General features: G+C 44.7%; 2 protein-coding genes across 4 annotated transcripts in view; one reads left to right on the top strand and one right to left on the bottom strand.

Annotated features, from left to right (window-relative positions):
- The window catches only part of EDRF1 (erythroid differentiation regulatory factor 1), a 29,326-nt gene extending 27,819 nt beyond the window's left edge, over positions 1 to 1,507 (bottom strand). Inside the window, exons 1-2 of one of the 3 annotated variants that reach the window (XM_064145295.1) lie at positions 1,343 to 1,507; positions 46 to 254 (exon numbers count right to left, since the gene is read on the bottom strand). In XM_064145295.1, the coding sequence (XP_064001365.1) occupies positions 46 to 254; positions 1,343 to 1,408 (275 nt within the window). In that variant the 5' untranslated portion in view covers positions 1,409 to 1,507. The remainder of the gene's footprint in view (positions 1 to 45; positions 255 to 1,342) is intronic. The other 2 variants (XM_064145294.1, XM_064145296.1) reach the window with 2 other exon arrangements.
- Positions 1,508 to 2,083: 576 nt separating this feature from the next.
- On the top strand, positions 2,084 to 19,188 carry TEX36 (testis expressed 36). Its single transcript, XM_064145577.1, has 4 exons — positions 2,084 to 2,092; positions 6,021 to 6,152; positions 16,975 to 17,055; positions 18,940 to 19,188. Exons 1-4 carry the CDS (start codon positions 2,084 to 2,086, stop codon positions 19,186 to 19,188), a joined length of 471 nt encoding a protein of 156 aa, XP_064001647.1.
- The last annotated feature ends 262 nt before the right edge of the window (positions 19,189 to 19,450 follow it).

Genomic DNA, 19,450 nt, shown 5'->3' with positions numbered 1-19,450 from the left:
CTAAAGACCTAAGAGGAAAAAAAAAGTCAGCCTGCTGTTATTTACCTTGAAAATGGTTTACTTTTTTTGTTGTTGCCAAGAATGGTTGTACCTGCTGCTCCCAGCTTTGCACTTTCACGCAACCAGTTGGCAGGTGGAAGCTTCAAGTCTGTTTTCTCCTGCAGACGGGCGAATGCTGCTTGTGGAGGGGCAGAGGAGTACTTCACCACAGCACTGCTTTTCACTTCATTGCCTCCAAGAAACAGCACTGAGCCCTAGTTTTCAAAAAGAAATTAGTAGTTCATTTCCATTTACCAGATCTGCTCTGTGACAAGCTATTTTTAACTACAAAGGACCAAATACTGTCCTGTATACAACTCTGATTTTCTTGTGCACATGCTTGAGGAGGTTAGACTAGTATTTAGAAAGAAATCATTTACAGTGAGGACAGTGAGACACTGAAAAAGATTGCTCAAGGAGGTTATGGATGTCGTCCCCCCAGAGGTATTCAAGGCCAGGCTGGATGAGGTCTTGAGCAACCTCGTCTAGTGGAAAGTGCCAGGGCGGTTTGAACTAGATGATTTTCTAGATACCTCCCAACTCAAACCATTACATGAATCTATGCTTGAGTTCTCCAAACTTAAACACTTTCACCATGCCTATGCTCCACTTTATGAGTTATAAAGTGCTAATAACAGTCAGTTCCCCAGAAAACATGAAGTTACTCAGAAATGCCAAAACCAAAACAGAATTCTGGTAATATCACACAAGTTTGGGAAAGTGTCCACTAACAAACAGTAACTTTAGAGCTAAACAAGCTTCTGCCTTCTTACTGCCTACAGCTAAACAGCTGCCACACTCGGGCTAAGAGCTTTGAAGTGAGGGATGTCAAGGGAAAAACAGATCCACAGGACACTCGTTATGCAAACATCATACACTTAACAACAGAACAACAGAAATCCTGCTTATAATTAACGCTTAATCATAATTACCATGCTCCCTGCTGTACTCCGGTCCTGACAACAGCACTCCATTGCTGGCCAAACTGGAAGGAGGCCGCATACACGCCTCAGAGGAGGCTAAAAACATCACTGTGGGCTGTGTTTACAGGGGCTGCGGCCAAACCGGCAGCGCCCGGGTCCGCCCCCGGCAGCAGCTGCCCTCTTGAGTCTCAGCCTGGCCTGTCCCGCTCCACCGACCGCCCCGTACTGGGCAGTCTAAGGCCGCCGAGAGGCAACTCCGTGGGACCGGAGGAGGCTACGGAACAGCTGATACCCCTCAGCCGCGGGACCCCCAGTCCCCAGTAGGGCACTCCAAACACAGTCACGTCCTCCCTTCATTCTTCTCCCCTCCAAATCGTTACCTGCTTGGGCTCCTCCGCGTCTGTGCGCAGAGGGGCAGCGGGCCCCGCAGCGCAGAGCTCCTCCATGCCGCGGCGGCGGAGGGCTGGGGGGGGCCGGTGAGGCAGGGGCGCTGCCGGCAGGAACGACGGAACACGGCTTCCGCTCGGCACCGCCACCGCCTCTCGCGAGACTTCCTCCGAGCTGGCAGGCGGCGCTGGGCGGGCAAAGGGCGGGCAAAGGGCGGGCAAAGGGCGGGCACTGGGCGGGCAAAGGGCGGGCAAAGCGCGCGCTGGCCAACAGGAGAGCGCAGGGGTGGTGCCTGAGGGCTCGGGGACCGAGGCGGGCAGGGCGCAGCGCCGGGGGTACGCTCAGCCCTGTGGCGTCTGGCCTGGCCTTTAGGGGTGGGTGCAGAGGGCATACACCATCGCCAGCTGGCCGTGCCACGTCCTTCTGTGGTGAAGCTCTGAGGCGTTCAGGGTTTGTGTGGCAGCTGCTGCGGAGCCTCTGGGAGCCTCTCATGGCAGGTGCCCCTGCAACCCAGGTGGCCTGGGATGTCCCGTTTAGGTCCTGACAAAGGAGTGATACGTTGCCATCCTAAGTACCTTAGGTAAGGGAATCAGAAATATTTGGGTTGGAAAAGACCTTTAGGATAATCATTGAGTCCAGCTGTTACCTAACCCTACCATGTCTCTCAACACCACATCTCTGCACCAGAGACGGTGACACAACTGGAGGCCACATTCTCTCGTTCTGTCGCCACTATGGAGATGGTGAGACCGAGGCCTACTTCACTCCGACCTCCTTTGAGGGGAGCGTTAGAGAGCAAGATCTTCCCTCATCTTCCCTTCCTGGAGGCTAAAGAAGCCTGGTTCTGTCAGCCAATCCTCACAAGACCTGTTCTCTTGACCCCTCACCAGCTTTGTTGCTCTTCTGTGGACCCATTCTGGCATCTCAATGTCTTCTTTGTAGTGAGGGCCCCAAACGGGAACGTTAGTGAAAATGTGGCCTCACCAGTGCGGCATATAGGGGAGTAGGACAACAGGGCTTATCGGTGGGGTTTGCAGACCTGCTGAATAGCTGTGGCTGGTTTGACTCTGCTGAAAAATTCGGGATGAGGCACCTTAGAGTGTGGGGTGTCAAGAATTCATAGAATTGTTTTGGTTGGGAAAGACCTCAGATCTTGAAGTCCAACCCCCGGGCCAGCACTACCATATCCCAGAGTGCCATGTCTAAACATGTTTGAACACAGGGAACTTAAGTTTCATCTTTAAACATGTTCAGCTTTACCTATATCTCACTAGAAGATTACAGGAAATGCAAGACTACTGCCAGACTTAACTGTATACATTCTAATGGAGTGATACTAAAACCAAAGTGCTGTTTGAGTATGGAATAATCAGCCCAAATTTACTGAATATGAAACTGAATAGAATGAAAACAGATTCCAGTTTCCTCTGCCTGTCATGTTCTTTATCCTTCTCTACTTGTTCCTATCTGACTTAGTCTTGAAAATAGTCTGAGCTATCTCCCCAGCTTTCTGCTTTGGTGCTGGCACATCCAGGCAGTTCATTATAGTTCATTAAATTCAAGGTTAACATGACAACAGTCATGAAAATGTTTCAGACCATATTGCTCTTTGAGGTGGTTTAACTTTAGCTGGCAGCTGAGCACCATGCAAGCTCTTGCTTGCTCCTCCCCTCTCCCAGTGGAAACCAAAAAAAAAACCTCATGGGTTGAAATAAGAATAGTTTAGAAAGTAAAACAAAATATATTCAGAAAATATGTTAATCATAATTGTAATTACAAGGAATATAAGAAAAATAAATAGAACCCAAGAAAAGGGAAGGAATACACAATGCCGTTGGTCGCCACCCACTGACCAGTGCTCCAGCACTGATCAGCCACCCCCAGCAAACTCCCCCCCTAGGTATGACATTCTGTGGTGTGGTATGGTATACAGCTTTGGCTAGTTCAAGTTAGCTCTCCTAGCCATATTCCCCTCAGCTTCTTGTGCTCCTGAATACTAGCAAAACAGAATGTTGCAAAGTCCTTGATTCCTTAGCAACAACTAGCAACATCAGTATATATGTCAGTATATTTGCACCCATCTTACACTGAATCCAAACCACAGCATTATTCTAGCTACTAAAAGCAAAGAAAATTATCTCTAGCCCAGCTTGTTTATAATTAGGGATTTTTTTCGTTAACCAAACCTGTTATCTGGAATAGCTTCACTTTTATAAACAAGGCTTACATTATCCTCTGTAAAGCATCATAAAAGTAATTTACCTACTTTTGTACTTAAAGTAACTTGCAGCATGATATTATTAATAGTAACAAGTTCCAAAAAAATTGCTCAAGTCAAAAGAAAGATAAAGTAGAGGAAAGCCTTGGAAAAACTCCACGATGACAGCGAGATTCCCAAATACCATGACCTATGTCTGATATTAAGATGGAAAACTAGATTATCCCACAAGAACTTTGCAATTGCACTTTGTAAATGTCTGAGACTGAATCCTGTGCATTAGCTCATACAAATACTGTGTTTTTCTCTTGTTCCATTTGCAAGCCAGGGTATCTGATTCCTGCCGGAGTTAGCCTTGAATGTCAGAATACAGGAAAACAGCCACTTGCCATAGGAGTGTCATGTTGTTTACAGGCAGTCAAGGCTTTGGAGGCAGTCTTGTTTCGTGCTTGGTTTAGTGATAAGTTCTGCCTTGTCTACAGCTTACCCACAGGCACATTTCATGATAAGCAAGGGCTTTCTGACTCCATTTCTACTTACGTGAAATGAGCTTTACGTTTTGGCTGGTTTTTTACTTCCCCATCCATAAAGTTTCATCCTTGCTGGCAGAGCATGCAGCTGATAGCTGAATGGTGTGGATGTTTGCAAGTCAGTGCTCAACCTTGAAGCCAAAAAAATCTATTTCTCTCCCATTTTGAGGCAACATTAAAATATTTTATCAAGTTTTATTTTCCCCTTCTGCAGCTGACAAGGAAGAGCAGCATTGCCTCTGCTCATCTGGGTCTCACAGAAACACCAAAATCACTTAGTGATGTAATCAGGGAGGATCTAAAGTCACAGCAGAGGGTTCTGCCCCTCACTCCACTCTGTGAGTGGGCCAAGTGGTCACCATGGTAACCACAGTGCCCAGGGAACCAGGCAGAGCGGCCAGGGGAGTAAAGGTGTGGAACCATGCCGAAGGGCAGGTGTTCACACCACAGAGAGCAGCGTGCTGGAGCCTGGGTGAGTCCCTGTGTCCCCCGTGGGGCTTTTTTAACCTTACTTCTCACCATGCAGAGGGTGATTTTGTCCTTCAGCCAGAAACAAGGTTTCCTGTTCCTGATGTTTGTTAGGAAAGGCATTGGGATGTTTTTACTGCTTTCCAACAGTGCTGAAGGTCTTTCATTTTACATTTAGCCCTCGATGATTTTCTTTACATTCTGGAAAATGGTAGTTGATATTTACCTCAATTCACATCCTCAGGAGAAGTGCTGTGATCCCCATCAGTGGCCCTGTATTGGGGCCTCGTGGCATCCCAGAGCACTGCAACACATGCCTAGCACCGTCTGGTCTTCAGTCCCTGAATTCATGGTCCTAATGTTTGGCTGAACTGTTCCCAAAAGTTTTGTGCATTCAAACTTATAATCATACAACAGCAGACAGTGTGGAGGGGGGGGAAAAAGACATTATAGCATAGGGAGCAGTTAAGTGCTGTTGAACAAAAAGGTCACCATGCATCGGCCATGAGCTTTTGTGGACAAGAAAGCCAATGATCACCTGGAGTGCATGAAGAGCGGTGGCCAGCAGTGGCCAGCAAGTCCAGAGAGGTTCTTCTCCTCCTCTGCTCTGCCCTCTTGAGGCCATATCTAGAGTACTGTCTTCTGTTCTGGGTTTCCCAGTTCAAGAGGTATGAGGAACTAATGGACAGAATCCAGCAGAGGCTACGAAGATGCTGAGGGGACTGAAGTATCTCTGTGAGGAGGAAAGGCTAAGAGACCTGGTGCTGTTTAGCCTAAGAAGAGCAGACTGAGAGTGGATCTTCTCAATGCTCAGCAAGAGCTAAAGCATGGAGGGCAAGAGAACCAGGCCAAACTCTTTTCACTGGTGCCCAGTGACAGCACAAGGCTCAAACTAGAACACTGCAAATTCTCTTTGAACACGAGGAGAAACTTCTTTGCCGTGAGATTGCTAAAACCCTGGAGCAGGCTACCCAGAGAGGTTATGCAGGTTGTTCTTCTCTGTAGAAGTCTCAAACCTCCCTGGACATTATGATCCTGGGAAATCTGCTGCAAGTGACTCTACTTTAGCAGGAGAGTTGGACTAGATGATGTGCAGAGGTCTCTTCCAACCCCCACTCTTGCTCTAATACTGATAAGTGTTTTGTTAGATGGATTATCTCTGTATAAACAAATTGTTAATGTTCCTGGAGAAACAATATTCTTTTCTGGCTACTGTTCTGTGTTGTAAAGTCTTTATCGTAGCGATTGTGTTGTGTGGGGAGGCTCCTGATTTTTCCAGAGGCCACTAGGTGCTGCTGCAATCCAAATAATAAGAAATAAATGGGAAACTACGTTACTCACATTTCTGGGCGGATTGATTTAAGGTTTTGTTCTTAGGTTGCTTTGGCTTTGTTTGGGGATTTTGTTTGCTTGTTTGGTTTTCTTTAATGAGTCACATTTTTTGTTATTTTGTAGTTTGCTCATGTTGGAGCATTCCAGGGTCAATTTGAGTCAACAACAAGCTCTGCACTAAAACAGGTCCACGACTTAGAAGCAGCTCAGTATATTGAGGAGAGACTGTTGCCAGCATACAGAGTTCGGGAGCAGGTGAGTGACTGTGGCAGAACAGTCAGTGTACAGAGCTCTTTTCTGCAAGATGCCACTTGCTAAGCTGTGAGTTAAGAACAGCACTTATGGCAGTTAGGAAGGCACTTACAGCAGCCTGGCAGACTTTGTGCCTCAGGGGATAAAATGATTGCAGTCTGTACAAGGAAGGAACATATTTCCCTGTTACTCCGTTATCATTTTGGATGCTCAAAGTCCTGCTGTAGTTATTGCTGATCTTCAGCGTCATTTACTTCATCAGCTCTTTGAGACATGTTCATGTGCCAGAATATATTATCATCAATCTGAGTCCAAAACCTGTGTGGAAAGCCTTACAAGAACATTTAATTGAAATGTTGTGATCTCTTTTGAATTAAATGTACAGAATTTCTATATTTTTTAATAATTAGCAATGTAGAAAGTTCCAATTTGAACCATAAAAATATTTTCCTTCCAACCCAAACCATTCTGTGATTCTATGATATTTAAGAATTGCCTAAAATATGGGAGGATTTGGGACAACTTTGGAAGCAAACAAAATGCAGCATTTTAAAATCACAAGTATTTAAAATGTTACCATTTCCTAAGCAATTTTTTTGTCTTTATTTTATCACCACTGAGGTTTGCTTTACCCACCCACATGGTGCACAGAACATTTTCTATTTTCATTTTCTCTGTACAGAGCAATTCCATTGAGTTCACTTCACAGAGTTTGCTATGAAGAAGAGCAGAAAAGGGCAGGGAAGAGATATTTGAGAGGGAAGCTTAGGGCTATGGAAAAGAAAAGAAGATTTTACTGTGACATGAGTATACTTTTGCAGAGGTCTTTAGTGACAGGATGAGGGGTAATGGCTTCAAACTGGAAGAAGCTGGATTTAGATTAGACATTAGAAAGAAATTCTTCCCATTGAGAGTGACGAGACACTGGAACAGGCTGCTCAGAGAAATTGTAGAGGCTCTCAAGCCTGGGAGTATTCAAAGCCAGCTTGTATGGGAGCCTTGAGCAACCTGGTATAGTGACAGGTGTCCCATGCCATGGCAGAGGGTTGGAATTAGATGATCTTTAAGGACACTTCTAACCCAAGTCATTCTGTGATTCTGTGATTTTGATGATACTCCATACACCTTTTGCTGAAACAGTTGGCCTCAGTCACTGCTGGAGAGCAGCCAGACAGAGAGGGATCTGGGGGTACTGATTGATACCCGCCTGAACATGAGCCAGCAGTGTGCCCAGGTGGGCAAGAGAGCCAGTGGCATCCTGGCCTGCATCAGGAATGGTGTGGTCAGCAGGAGCAGGGAGGTCATTCTGCCCCTGTACTCTGCACTGCTTAGACCACACCTTGGGTACTGTGTCCAGTTCTGGGCCCCTCAGTTTAGAAGGGACATTGAGATGCTTGAGTGTGTCCAGAGAAGGGCAACGAGGCTGGTGAGAGGCCTTGAGCACAGCCCTACGAGGAGAGACTGAGGGAGCTGGGATTGTTTAGCCTGGAGAAGAGGAGGCTCAGAGGTGACCTTATTGCTGTCTACAGCTACCTGAAGGGTGGTTGTGGCCAGGAGGAGGTTGCTCTCTTCTCTCAGGTGGCCAGCGCCAGAATGAGAGGACACAGCCTCAGGCTGCGCCAGGGGAAATTTAGGCTGGAGGTGAGGAGAAAGTTCTTCACTGAGAGAGTCATTGGACACTGGAATGGGCTGCCTGGGGAGGTGGTGGAGTCGCTATCCCTGGAGCTGTTCAAGACAAGATTGGACGTGGCACTTGGTGCCATGGTCTAACCTTGAGCTCTGTGGTAAAGGGTTGGACTTGATGATCTATGAGGTCTCTTCCAACCCTGATGATACTGTGATACTATCTAAAAGGGAGAAACAAGTTAGATGGACCTTTTATCAATGCTAATGGGACTGTTCAGCTGGTGCTTTATGTCCTGTACTTACCAGCCCTTCACTATTAGAAGTGAATTCCTATCTCTTGTAAATCAAGAACTGAAATGAGATCAGCAGGGAGAGTGTGAAGATGTGTCACAGGAACAATCTGAGGAAGTTTGTTTACGTGACCCTTTTTAAAGGGCTGACAGAGTGTTGGGAGCTTGCTGCATGTCAAGCTGAATGTCTCCAATCTCTTTGTATTGATGAACTCACTGACTCTGAGGTTAATTAATTTTCACAGAAATCCAGTGCTGTTTAAGCTGATATTACCTCTGATTTCTTACTTCATGATAGCCCAATAATTATTCTGTAATAGATTTTTGTTTTAACCATTAGTTTATACTGGAAATCCTTCCAAGAGATGATATTCAATATTTACCATCTTGGTTTTCAATTTTCCTGCAGCATGTGGGCCCTAGTAATAAAGTCTGTTCAGAAAATGTTAGTATTGACGTGGATTTGCAGTGGGATGTTTTAGTGAGTCTTACATTTACTGACTCAGGAGGTGCTTATTTTTAAACACATGTATAAGAACGTATCCATTTAATTTCCTTATCCATAGAATGACAATCTGGTTGAATCTGTATGAGAAAACAAGTAAACAAGTGGCACAAACCTAAAAAAGGTAGAGAACCTGTTTAGTTTACCCAATACACTAAAATATGATCGTGCAACTGACTCCATACAGGCAGACCTGGTGTGTAGTGATTCTCCTTTCTCATTCTGGCCTCTGATTACATTTACCTTTAGAACAGGCTAAGATTAACTTGCTCTTGAAACATGTTTTAAATTGTGTTGCATTAAAATTTGCTTTCTTCTTTGGAGGTGAATATCATAGCTGGAAGATGAAAAATGTATTCCACAAGGTTGAAAGTAAAACTTATTAGAGTATTTACAGATAAAAAGCCATAAAACTCCCAACATGAAACAGGAAGAAAAACCCAAAACCATACTCAGGGAAGAACAGAATCAATCTAATAGTCCAGAAGAGTTTTGAGAGTTTCAATTTTCCCATATTTTAATAACATTGCAATGATACATAACAGAGAAACCTTATGGAAATTAAATATGTTAAATTACTTCTAAAATACTTTTTTCCTGCAGTTGTCCTTTTTTCTTCTAAAACTCCAATTTAATTTTAGAGGCTGGTTGAACATTATGGTAAAGAATGAGATTATAAATTAGTTATGCAATTAATACCTCCTCCACTTCGGCTGCAACAAGCAGTGTACATGACATTCAGCACATAAATCATAGATTAATTCAGTTTTGAGGTCCCTTTTGTCGTTCATTTTAATTAGCTTTAGGCTCACTCGTGAATCAAACAAGCCAGTGCTGACATCTGTCTGGTGTTTTGCTGCTTTGAAAATTCACACTTTTCTGTTAATCATGTAGGTATTCAGCAAGCCAAGGGAACACAGATCTCCTGATGATTTTGCTTGAAAAAACAATAAAGTAAAATATGGAAGGTCTACATTATCCCTATAAAATAATGTGCAGTTGAACATTTAACTTATCAATGTGAATTACTAGTGGTGAATATAACATTGTAGTGGGTGAAAAGCTGGACTTGAGCCAGCAATGTGCACTCTCAGCCCAGTTGTGTCCTGGACTGCAAGTGTCCCCAGCAGCATGGACAGCAGGTAGAGGGAATGGATTCTGCCCCTCTGCTCCACTCTGCTGAGACTCCACCTGCAGTGCTGGGGCCAGCTCTGGAGTCCTCAGAACAGGAGAGCATTGGACCTGCTGGAGCAGGGCCAGAAGAGGCTGCAACAATGATGAGAGGGGTGGAAGCCATCCCATGTTGTGAGCTCAGGCTGATAGAACTGTGATTGATCAGCATAGAGAAGAAAAGGCTCCAGGGAGACATTCTTATGGGCTTATAGACCCCTTGGTCTATAAGAAAGCTGGAGACAGGGGTTTTAGCAGAGCCTGTTGTGACAGGACAAGGGGTGATGGTTTCAAACTAAAAGAGGGAGAGAATCACAGAATCACAGAATGTTAGGGGTCGGAAGTGACCTCAAAAGATCATCTAGTACAACCTCCCTGCCAAAGCAGGACTACGTAGGGCAGGCTGCACAGGAACACATCAAGATGGAGTTTTAAAGTCTTCAGAGATGGAGACTTCACTACATCTCTGGGCAGCCTGTTCCAGTGCTCTGTTACCCTCACCATCCAGTGCTGGCTTCTACCATCGTCAGCACATACTGTTTGCCAGAACGAGATCTAGGTAAAGTGATGTAGTCAATCTGCCAGGCTTCACCATACTTGTACTTTGACCATCTCTCACCATACCATAAGGGCTTGATTCGCTTAGCCTGCTTAATAGCAGCACAAATGTCACAGTCATAGATGACTTGGGTGATAGCGTCCATGGACAAGTCAATTGACCTATCACGAGCCCATCGGTATGTTCCATCTCTGCCTTGATGTCCAGATGAGTCATGGGCCCACCGAGCTAAGAACAACTCACCTCGGTGTTTCCAATCAAGGTCAATGTCAAGTTCAGAGTTGGTATCAACTTGAGCAATCTTAGCAGCTTGATCTGCCTTCTGGTTGTGTTGATGCTCCTCAGTGGCTCTGCTCTTAGGCATGTGTGCATCTACGTGCCGCACCTTCACTGGAGTTCTCTCCAGCCGTGCATCAATGTCCTGCCATAGATCAGCACACCAAATAGGCTTTCCTTTCCTCTGCCAACCATTCTTCTTCCAGTCCTTTAGCCAACCCCATAGAGCATTGGCTACCATCCACGAGTCGGTGTAGAGGTAAAGGATAGGCCAATTCTCACGTTCAGCCACATCAAGAGCAAGTTGAACAGCTTTTACCTCAGCGAACTGACTGGATTCTCCTTCGCCATCTTTCGTTTCGGTAACTCTCCTGGTTGGACTCCAAACCGCTGACTTCCATATTCGCTTGTTCCCAACAAGACGACAGGAACCGTCTGTGAACAAAGCATAGTTCTTTTCCTGATCAGAGAGATCACCATAGGGAGGAGCTTCCTCAGCACGAGTTATTTTCTCCTCTGGAGGTTTGGAACAGTCTGTGCCTTCCGGCCAGTTGGTGATCACCTCCACCAGACCAGGTCGGTCAAGATTACCCATTCGTGCTCGTTGGGTTATCAAAGCCATCCATTTAGACCAGGTTGCATCTGTGGCATGATGTGGTGATGAACCTTTGCCTTTGAACATCCAGTTAAGAACTGGCAGTCTAGGAGCTAAAAGCAATTGTGACTCAGTTCCAATCACTTCAGAAGCTGCTTTCACTCCTTCATAGGCTGCTAGAATCTCTTTCTCAGTTGCAGTGTAATATGTCTCTGAACCTCTGTAGCAACGTCCCCAGAAACCAAGTGGACGACCACGTGTCTCATTTGGAGCTCTCTGCCAGAGACTCCAAGTTGGACCATTATCACTGGCAGCCGTGTACAGAATGTTTTTAATGTCTGGACCAGATCTCACAGGACCCAAGCCCACTGCATGGACTACTTCTCGCTTGATCTGATCAAAGGCTGCTTGTTGTTCAGGTCCCCACTCGAAATTGTTTCTCTTACGAGTCACATCATGCAGAGGTTTGACAATCTGACTGAAACCAGGAATGTGTAGTCTCCAAAATCCCACCACACCAAGAAAAGAAAGTGTGTCCTTCTTACTGCTGGGAACTGCCATGGTAGAGACTTTGTTGATCACGTCCTGAGGAATGTAACGGCGACCATCCTGCCACCGCACTCCCAGAAACTGAATTTCCTTGGCAGGTCCTTTGACCTTGTCTCTCTTAATGGCAAAACCTGCTTGCAACAGAATGTCAATGATTTTGTTACCTTTCTCGAAGACTTCCTCAGCAGTTTGGCCCCACACAATGATGTCATCGATGTACTGGATGTGCTCTGGAGCTTTACCTTTCTCCAGTGCATTGTGGATGACTGAGTGACAGATGGTTGAGCTGTGTTTCCACCCCTGAGGCAAACGGTTGAACTGGTACTGGATTCCTCTCCAGGTGAATGCAAACTGAGGCCTGCACTCCCTTGCTATGGGAATAGAGAAGAAAGCATTAGCAATGTCTATGGTTGCATACCATTTAGCCTCCTTTGATTCCAGCTCGTACTGGAGTTCCAGCATGTCCGGCACAGCTGCACTCATGGGTGGTGTCACCTCGTTGAGGGCACGAAAGTCAACTGTCAGTCTCCAGTCGCCCGTAGGTTTACGCACAGGCCAGATGGGACTGTTGAAAGGTGAATGAGCTTTCTCGATGACAGCCTGATCCTCCAATTGACGAATCAGCTGATGAATGGGCAACAAAGAGTCACGGTTAGTTCTGTACTGCCTATGATGAACAGTTTGAGTTGCAATTGGCACTTCCAGGTCCTCTATGTCATGATGTCCCACAACTGCAGATTCATCAGAAAGTTCAGGTCTAATAGACAATTTCAATTTATCATCCTCAATCTCTACAGATGCTATTCCAAAAGCCCATTTGTGACCCTTAGGATCTTTGAAACAACCTTGTCTCAAAAAGTCAATTCCCAAAATGCAAGGCGCATCAGGACCAGTTACAATAGTATGTGTCTTCCACTCTTTACCAGTTAAACTGATCTCAGCCTTTACCTTAGTTAACTCTTGAGATCCACCAGTGATTCCAAAGATAGAAATGGACTCTGTCCCTTTGCAATTAGATGGCAATAAAGTACACTGAGCACCTGTGTCAACTAAAGCCCTGTATTTCCGAACTCTTGAACTGCCAGGCCACCTAATGAATACATTCCAATAGATTCGGTTTTCTCCACTATCCCTTTCCTCCTCCTGGCTGGAGGCAGGGCACCCCTAATGCTGAACATGGCATGTGGGGTGTACACAGTGATTGGTGTTGTTGTGAGAGGAACTGCAACTGTTGGAACAATTGCAATTGCTCTCGGGAGCTGAAGAAGTGACAGCGACTTTCCTGGCATTTCTGCCTCTGTTTCTGCCACTCTGCAGATCCCTGACTCTCTTTGAAAGAGCTGAAGTAGGTTTACCATCCCATTTGTTCATGTTCTCCCCGTATGTGTCACGCAGAAGTATCCACAGTGACGCACGTGATTGCTGCTGTCTGGGTGGAATTTGTCTCCTCCTGGGCTGGAATTGCCTTGCAGGAGGTGGGAGTCTGTTCCTGACTGCAGAAACATTCACCCATTCAGATGATGCAGGAACGGTATCTTTTACCAGATTTTTGAGATCCTCCTTCAGTTCTTTCATGGTATTCTCAAAACCATCTTTCATGCTCTTTATTTCAGAAGTCATAGTTTTTATGGCACAGATTATACCAGAATGTGACAAGCTGTCCTCTATCTGCCTGAGCTGGTCAGTGAATTCACCAACAGTGAAAGATCTTCCATTATCACTCCTTGCTAGGAATTTACTGGCCAAGATGTTAGCATAGGATGAAGGAGCAAGCTTAATCAGCTTCTTCATGAGACCTGTTCCCAAAGGAACATCATCAGGCTCATGAGTGCCATGATCTCCATAAAGCACTTCCTTCACAGCAAACTCCTTCAGAAGCTTAATTCCCTGCTCAACAGTGTTCCACTTCTTGGCAGCCCATGGCAAATCATCTCGGGAAGGATATCTCATAGCCACAGCCAACAAAAGGCGTGTCCACAAGCTAACCCTACCAAGAGGACTTGCTAGGTGTTTGTCCACTCCACTCTCCTTAGTGAGTGGTCCCAGCTGCTTGGCAGACTTGTCTCCTACCTGCAGAGCATTAGCACCAATGCCACGGCATCTCACTAGCCAGCTTAGGATTGGCTCACCTGATTCTCTTGTGTATTCCTTCCTAACTTCCCTGACCTCTCTAAGTGGATCCTTGGAACCCTGGATGTCATCTTCCTCCTCTTCCTCCTGTTGTTCTGGTGGTGCCTGGCCTAACACAATCTTCCTCATAGCATTCCTAAACTCATTGGAACCATCCTCTCTCTTGGCAGCTAACCTCACAGCACTCCTCTCACTTGAGTATTGTTGTCTCAGCACATCTACAAGGTCTCGCAGACTAACTGCCTCCTCTTCCTCCTCTTGCTGCTGATCACCAGAGGTCCCCTGTCTTACATCCTCCTGCGAACCACTCTTTGTTTTAGCTTTTGCCTTAGCAGGTGCTAGAAGGGCCTGAGCAGCAACAGACTTGGATGTGTCTGCTGGAGGATTTGAATCTTTAGGAGTCAGACCTGAAGGGTTTGAATCCTTAGGGGTCTGACCTGGAGCATTTGAATTATTGGAGGTCTGACTTGGAGCATTTGAGTTCAAATCTGCCTTGCTTTTAACAGGAGGATTTTGGTTCTGGTCTGCTGGCTGGGGGTTTGAATTGGCTGAGCTGGTGTCAGTAGGATTTGGACTGACTGGGCTAGCGTTACCAGCATTAGTGGGATTGTTTGCCTGTCCTCCTGGGATGCCTGCCAACCCTGAGGTGTTTTGATTGTTGCTAGGGACATTCTGATTTTGGGTATCTGCCTGTGCTCCTGAGGCTCCTACCGAACTCTGTGGATTGTTGTTGTTTTTGTTATCAGTGTTTATGTTAGTGGTGGGAACACTGGCTGTGTTCCCAGAACCTATAGAGGAGGGTGGAGAGGCTGGCAAGGGGGAAGCCGATAACTGCGTTCCCTTGTTTTGCTGTGAAAGAGACTGCTTCTGAGACACAGAATTTTTCCTAGCTCTTACAGAAGCTGGTTTTGAATTTTTCACCAATAATGCCAAAATTAATATGAATATTAAAATCATGAGGCAAATATTAAAAATTGTGAGAAGAAAAACAGTTTTACAAGAGCATGTACCTAAACAAACAGTTGGAATTCCTGTCTTAGGCTGAATAACTCTCATTAGAGCCATATTTAAAGCAGAATTTCCATTGATTGTCACATTATTGACCAGAGCTCCTGTAATGTCCTTGGTAATATTCTCAGAGATATTAAAACCAGCATAACCAAGAATCAAATCACCCCAGCTCCAGAACATATCTGAAACCTTAGCTTTAGCCTTATTATAAGCCAGATCAATGAAATAAGCAACAATTTGAGCTTTTATCCAATTAAATGCCAAGTAAACAAAACCAGACCAGAGCAATGCACCAACCAAGTACAATAGCTGCTTGATTAGCTTCATCTTAATTCCCAGAGCTAATTTCCACTCACTGAAATATCTAGCCCCACGTTGGGAAAGCCAATTAAAAATGTGATGGTTTGGGGGTTACCCCGCCCCCCCACACTTTTGTCTTTGCCCCAGCTAACTCAGACGGACCCTGGGAATATAGATGAAGCAATTTATTTACAGCTAGCAGAATTTACAAGCAGCTATTTACAATATATACAGTTATATACAATTATATACAGAAATATACAAAGGATAAACAATACAAAAGCACAACTCCCCTCCCAGAAACCTGAGTCCCCAGGAGGGGCTCTCAAACCACCCCAACACCTCCCCCCGGCCCTCTCAACCTTACTCCAGTTCTCAGGAAGAAGAGAGGTGCAGCCAAGAGGTTAGGGAGCAAGGTTAGTAGGAGCAGGGTTAATGAGATGTGACCAGGTCTAAGGCAAAAGCAAGAGAGAGAAACAAAATGGAGAATAAGTCTTTCTTCTTCCCAGAGTTCTCAGCGAGACTGTGAGAGAAGTAGACACAATTGTTTTTCATTTCACTGCCCATTATCTAGTTCTTCTACCAAAACATTCCAGCTTGCTTCAAACTAGCACAACTACATCTCTGGGCAGCCTGTTCCAGTGCTCTGTTACCCTCACCATGAAGAAGTGTCTCCTTATGTTATGGCAGAACCCATTGTTCCTTGTCTTATCACCAGGCACCACTGACAAGAGGTTGGCACCTTCATCTTGACACCCACCCCTCAGATATTTATGTACATTAATAAGATCTCTTCTCAGCCTTCTCTACTCAAGACTAAACAGCCCCAGGTCTCAGTCTTTCTTGACAGGAGAGAAGTGCAAATCCCACAGTCATTCTTGAAGCTCTCCATTGGACTCTCTCTAGCAGATCCCTGTCTCTTGAGTTGGTGAGCCCAACACTGGACACAGTAATCCAGGTGTGGTCTCACCAGGGAAAAGTAGAGGAGGAGGAGAACCTTCCTTGACCTGCTGGACACACTTTCCTTAAAGCACCCCAGGATGCCATTGGCCCTCTGGCTACAAGGGCACATGGCTGTCTTGTAGATGACATATTGTCCACTAGGAATCTATGGTCCTTCTTCATGAAGCTGCTCCCCAGCAAGATGACCACTAGTCTGTGCTGGTGCCTGCTGTTATTCCTCCCCAGATGCTGGAGTCTGTACTTGGCCTTATTGAACCTCATGAGATTTGCCTTTCTCCAGTTCTCCAGCCTGTCCAGATCCTGTTGGAAGGTGGCAAAGCTTGATGGGCTCTCATCCATCCCTCCCAGTTTTGTATCACCAGCAAATTTGCTGAGGGTACACTCAATCCCTTCATCCAGGTCACTGATGAAGATACTGAACAAAACTGGACTCACTACTGATTCCCAGGGAACACCAGGCTTCCAGCTGGACTCTGAGCTGCTGATCAAAGCTCTCTGAACTCTATCGTTAAGCCAGTTACCAATCATGGTCCAATCTCTAGTGCAAAGTTTTACACTGAGGGTACTGAGACCCTGGCCCAGGTTGCCCTGAGAGGAGAGAGATGCTCCATCCCTGGAACCATTTTAGTTTGGGTTGTTTGGGGTTGTGAGTAACCTGCTTTAGTTGTAATTATCCCTGCTGAATGTAGGAGGGTTGGACTAGATGACCTTTAAAGATCCCTTCCAACCCAAACCATTCTATGGCTTCTCTGTTTGAACACAAGCTGGAATTTCAGCATCTGTCCAAATACAACAACAAACAAATTATGTGAAATTTTGTATTTTTTAAACTATACCTTCTTTTTTTTCAGAGAGCAGTGAACAACAATTTCCCTTTTTCTTCTCATGACAACAGACACTGTCTACGCAACTTTGGAGAGTATTTTGATTCTGTAAGTACCCAGCACTGGTAAAAATAAAGGAAGTCCATGCCTCTCAATCTGCTAGAGATTAAATACAGCAAAAAAATGAAGATGCTGAAGATTGTGATGAAAGAAAAATGTAAACAGGAAAGAAAAACACTCTTTCAATTGATGTAGGTAGGGATGGCACTCTGCTGTATACCTGGCACAGCAGTACACATAGAGGGGCAAAATTCAAGGGGACCAAAACTCCCATTATTTGTGTCTCTGAAGTGCATTTTCTAGTGATCCTGGGTGTTGTAGGTTTTTGTTTATGAGTGTAACAGACTGAGATTATTTCACTTTACTCTTTTTCTATGGAAAAGGGGCAGTAAAATAGTAACTCTCTTGCTGAATTGGAGAAGAATATGGAGAGGTTGTATTTTAAAATGTGCAGAAACAGATATGGCATACGTGAATCCTTAACACCTAATAGAGATACAGGATACATGAGGATTGCCCCAAAGCCTTCCCTCCAGCCAAGCCAAACCCACCAAAACCCAAATGCTCATTTTCTCCCATCCCCCATTGTCTCCTAATTTCGGCCTCAAACAGGCTGGATTCACTGTGACCCTCAGCCTTGAAGGCCACGGCCTACGGCATGGTATTCCTACATAGTTACTTAGTTACCCAGATAAGGATCCCTCTGGAGAGCTGAAAAGGCAGGGAGAAAAGAGAACAAATTTACCCTACTGCTTACTTTCACAATGTTTGCAGGATTATGGGATTGAATAACAAAATTATGGTATCTGGGGTCATCCAGTTTGTCCCTTATGATGGATCTTGCTCTTTGTAGGTTTTAGGGAGTTTGGAATAACCTGGAACCTCTCAAACCACCACTCCGGATTTTATGTCTTAGCATGGTTTTATATACAGTTATGTGCCCTATTAGTGGTAAAGGTGATTTGCCTTGTGGTGAACATTTTGTTGACTCAGCCACTCAGAATTCACAGTCCTACACATTTGGTTCAGACTCCTCTTTATCATGTTTAACCAAAATCCATAGGACACCCACTATATATCTCCAGAATGTGTTCTTTCCCAGTCCACATCTCTTTTTAATATACATCTTGAAATGTTGCAGAAGCCACAACTCTTAATAGAATTTTTAATTGGGTTTTTTTGTTTGTTTTTTTTTTTTTATGTGTGCAACAGTTTGTTTTCCCACTTTTCTTAGATGGTTGACATCTTTCTAAGCAGCAAAATAAATCATACAGCTCACAAGATAACAAGCAGAGGAGGAAGGAGCAAATTGAGATAGTGAAAATTTGTCTGACTTTGAGCTCTTTTGGCCCTGATTTTTTGCTATTCATTATTCCCCGAGTGTTCTCCATTTCTGTGCACTTTGTACAGCATCTCATAGTTTCAGTGATACTGATCAACCATAATTCCAAATAAATTTTCTGCAAGCTATGGGGTGTGAAAATCAAGCCTCATCTCTCTGTTTGGACACACAAGGGATAGCTTTGAAGATTCAGATTTCATGGTCTGTCTCAGTTTCTTTATTGAAGGCTAAGCATAAAATTATTAACCTATTTCTTTGGGTTACTCTGAAGCTTCATTTAGCACAGTACAGCTGCATAGCCTTGAGTATAGAGTATGCTACAAAAATGCAAACTGTAAGTGGTTTATTAGTACTAAGAGGTGGAAGGCCAACAGATTTCCCATTATATCTGCAACCAGAAGCATTCATACAGGCAAGTCTGACAATATTATTTTTAACTTGCTAGAGATCAACCCTGAGTTCTTGAAATCACTGTGGTAACAGCTTGGTTAACTTCCCTGTGGGGTAGTGACTGTTGCAAGATTCATCTGTGAAGCTGTGATTCTAAGTCATATGTTTACAGGGATTTTTCCTTCCACTTTTTGATTTAGGGTATGGGTCGGAGGAAGGTGAAACCAGAAAGACAGCAACAGAGCTCACAGAACTTCCAGCTACAGGCTCATGGAGCAGTTCCTAGCAGCAAGGATGGCTTAACCATTTATCAGACATCATTTGTGAAAAATCCAAAAGCTGAGGGTCCGTTTTATCGGCGGTATCCAAAACACCACTCAGAAAAATGGTGCAGTGGCAAACATGCTCCTGAGAGTGAAAAAAAGCTGCAGCCAAACAAGTCACCTTGATTATAAGAAGATCTTTGTAGTGCCACCTCCTCAGGGCATTTTCTCCAGAGCTGAACTACTTGTTGCTCAAATGGCTAATGAAATAAACATTTGTGTAAAGTGAATGTGGTAGCACAGTTGAGAGTTCATTGAAATGAGCTATCATGTTACTCTAAAGACACATTACTATAAAAAAGTTAATGAAGAGGAGCATTATAAGGAAAACATGATTGTACATCTCTTTAGAAATACCTCACTTAGAAGAACAGAGGTACTGATTGTA

Source organism: Pogoniulus pusillus, chromosome 6 (genome assembly GCF_015220805.1).
Source record: "Pogoniulus pusillus isolate bPogPus1 chromosome 6, bPogPus1.pri, whole genome shotgun sequence".
NCBI classification, from domain to species: Eukaryota; Metazoa; Chordata; class Aves; order Piciformes; family Lybiidae; genus Pogoniulus; species Pogoniulus pusillus.
This window is presented reverse-complemented; position numbering and strand designations above follow the sequence as displayed.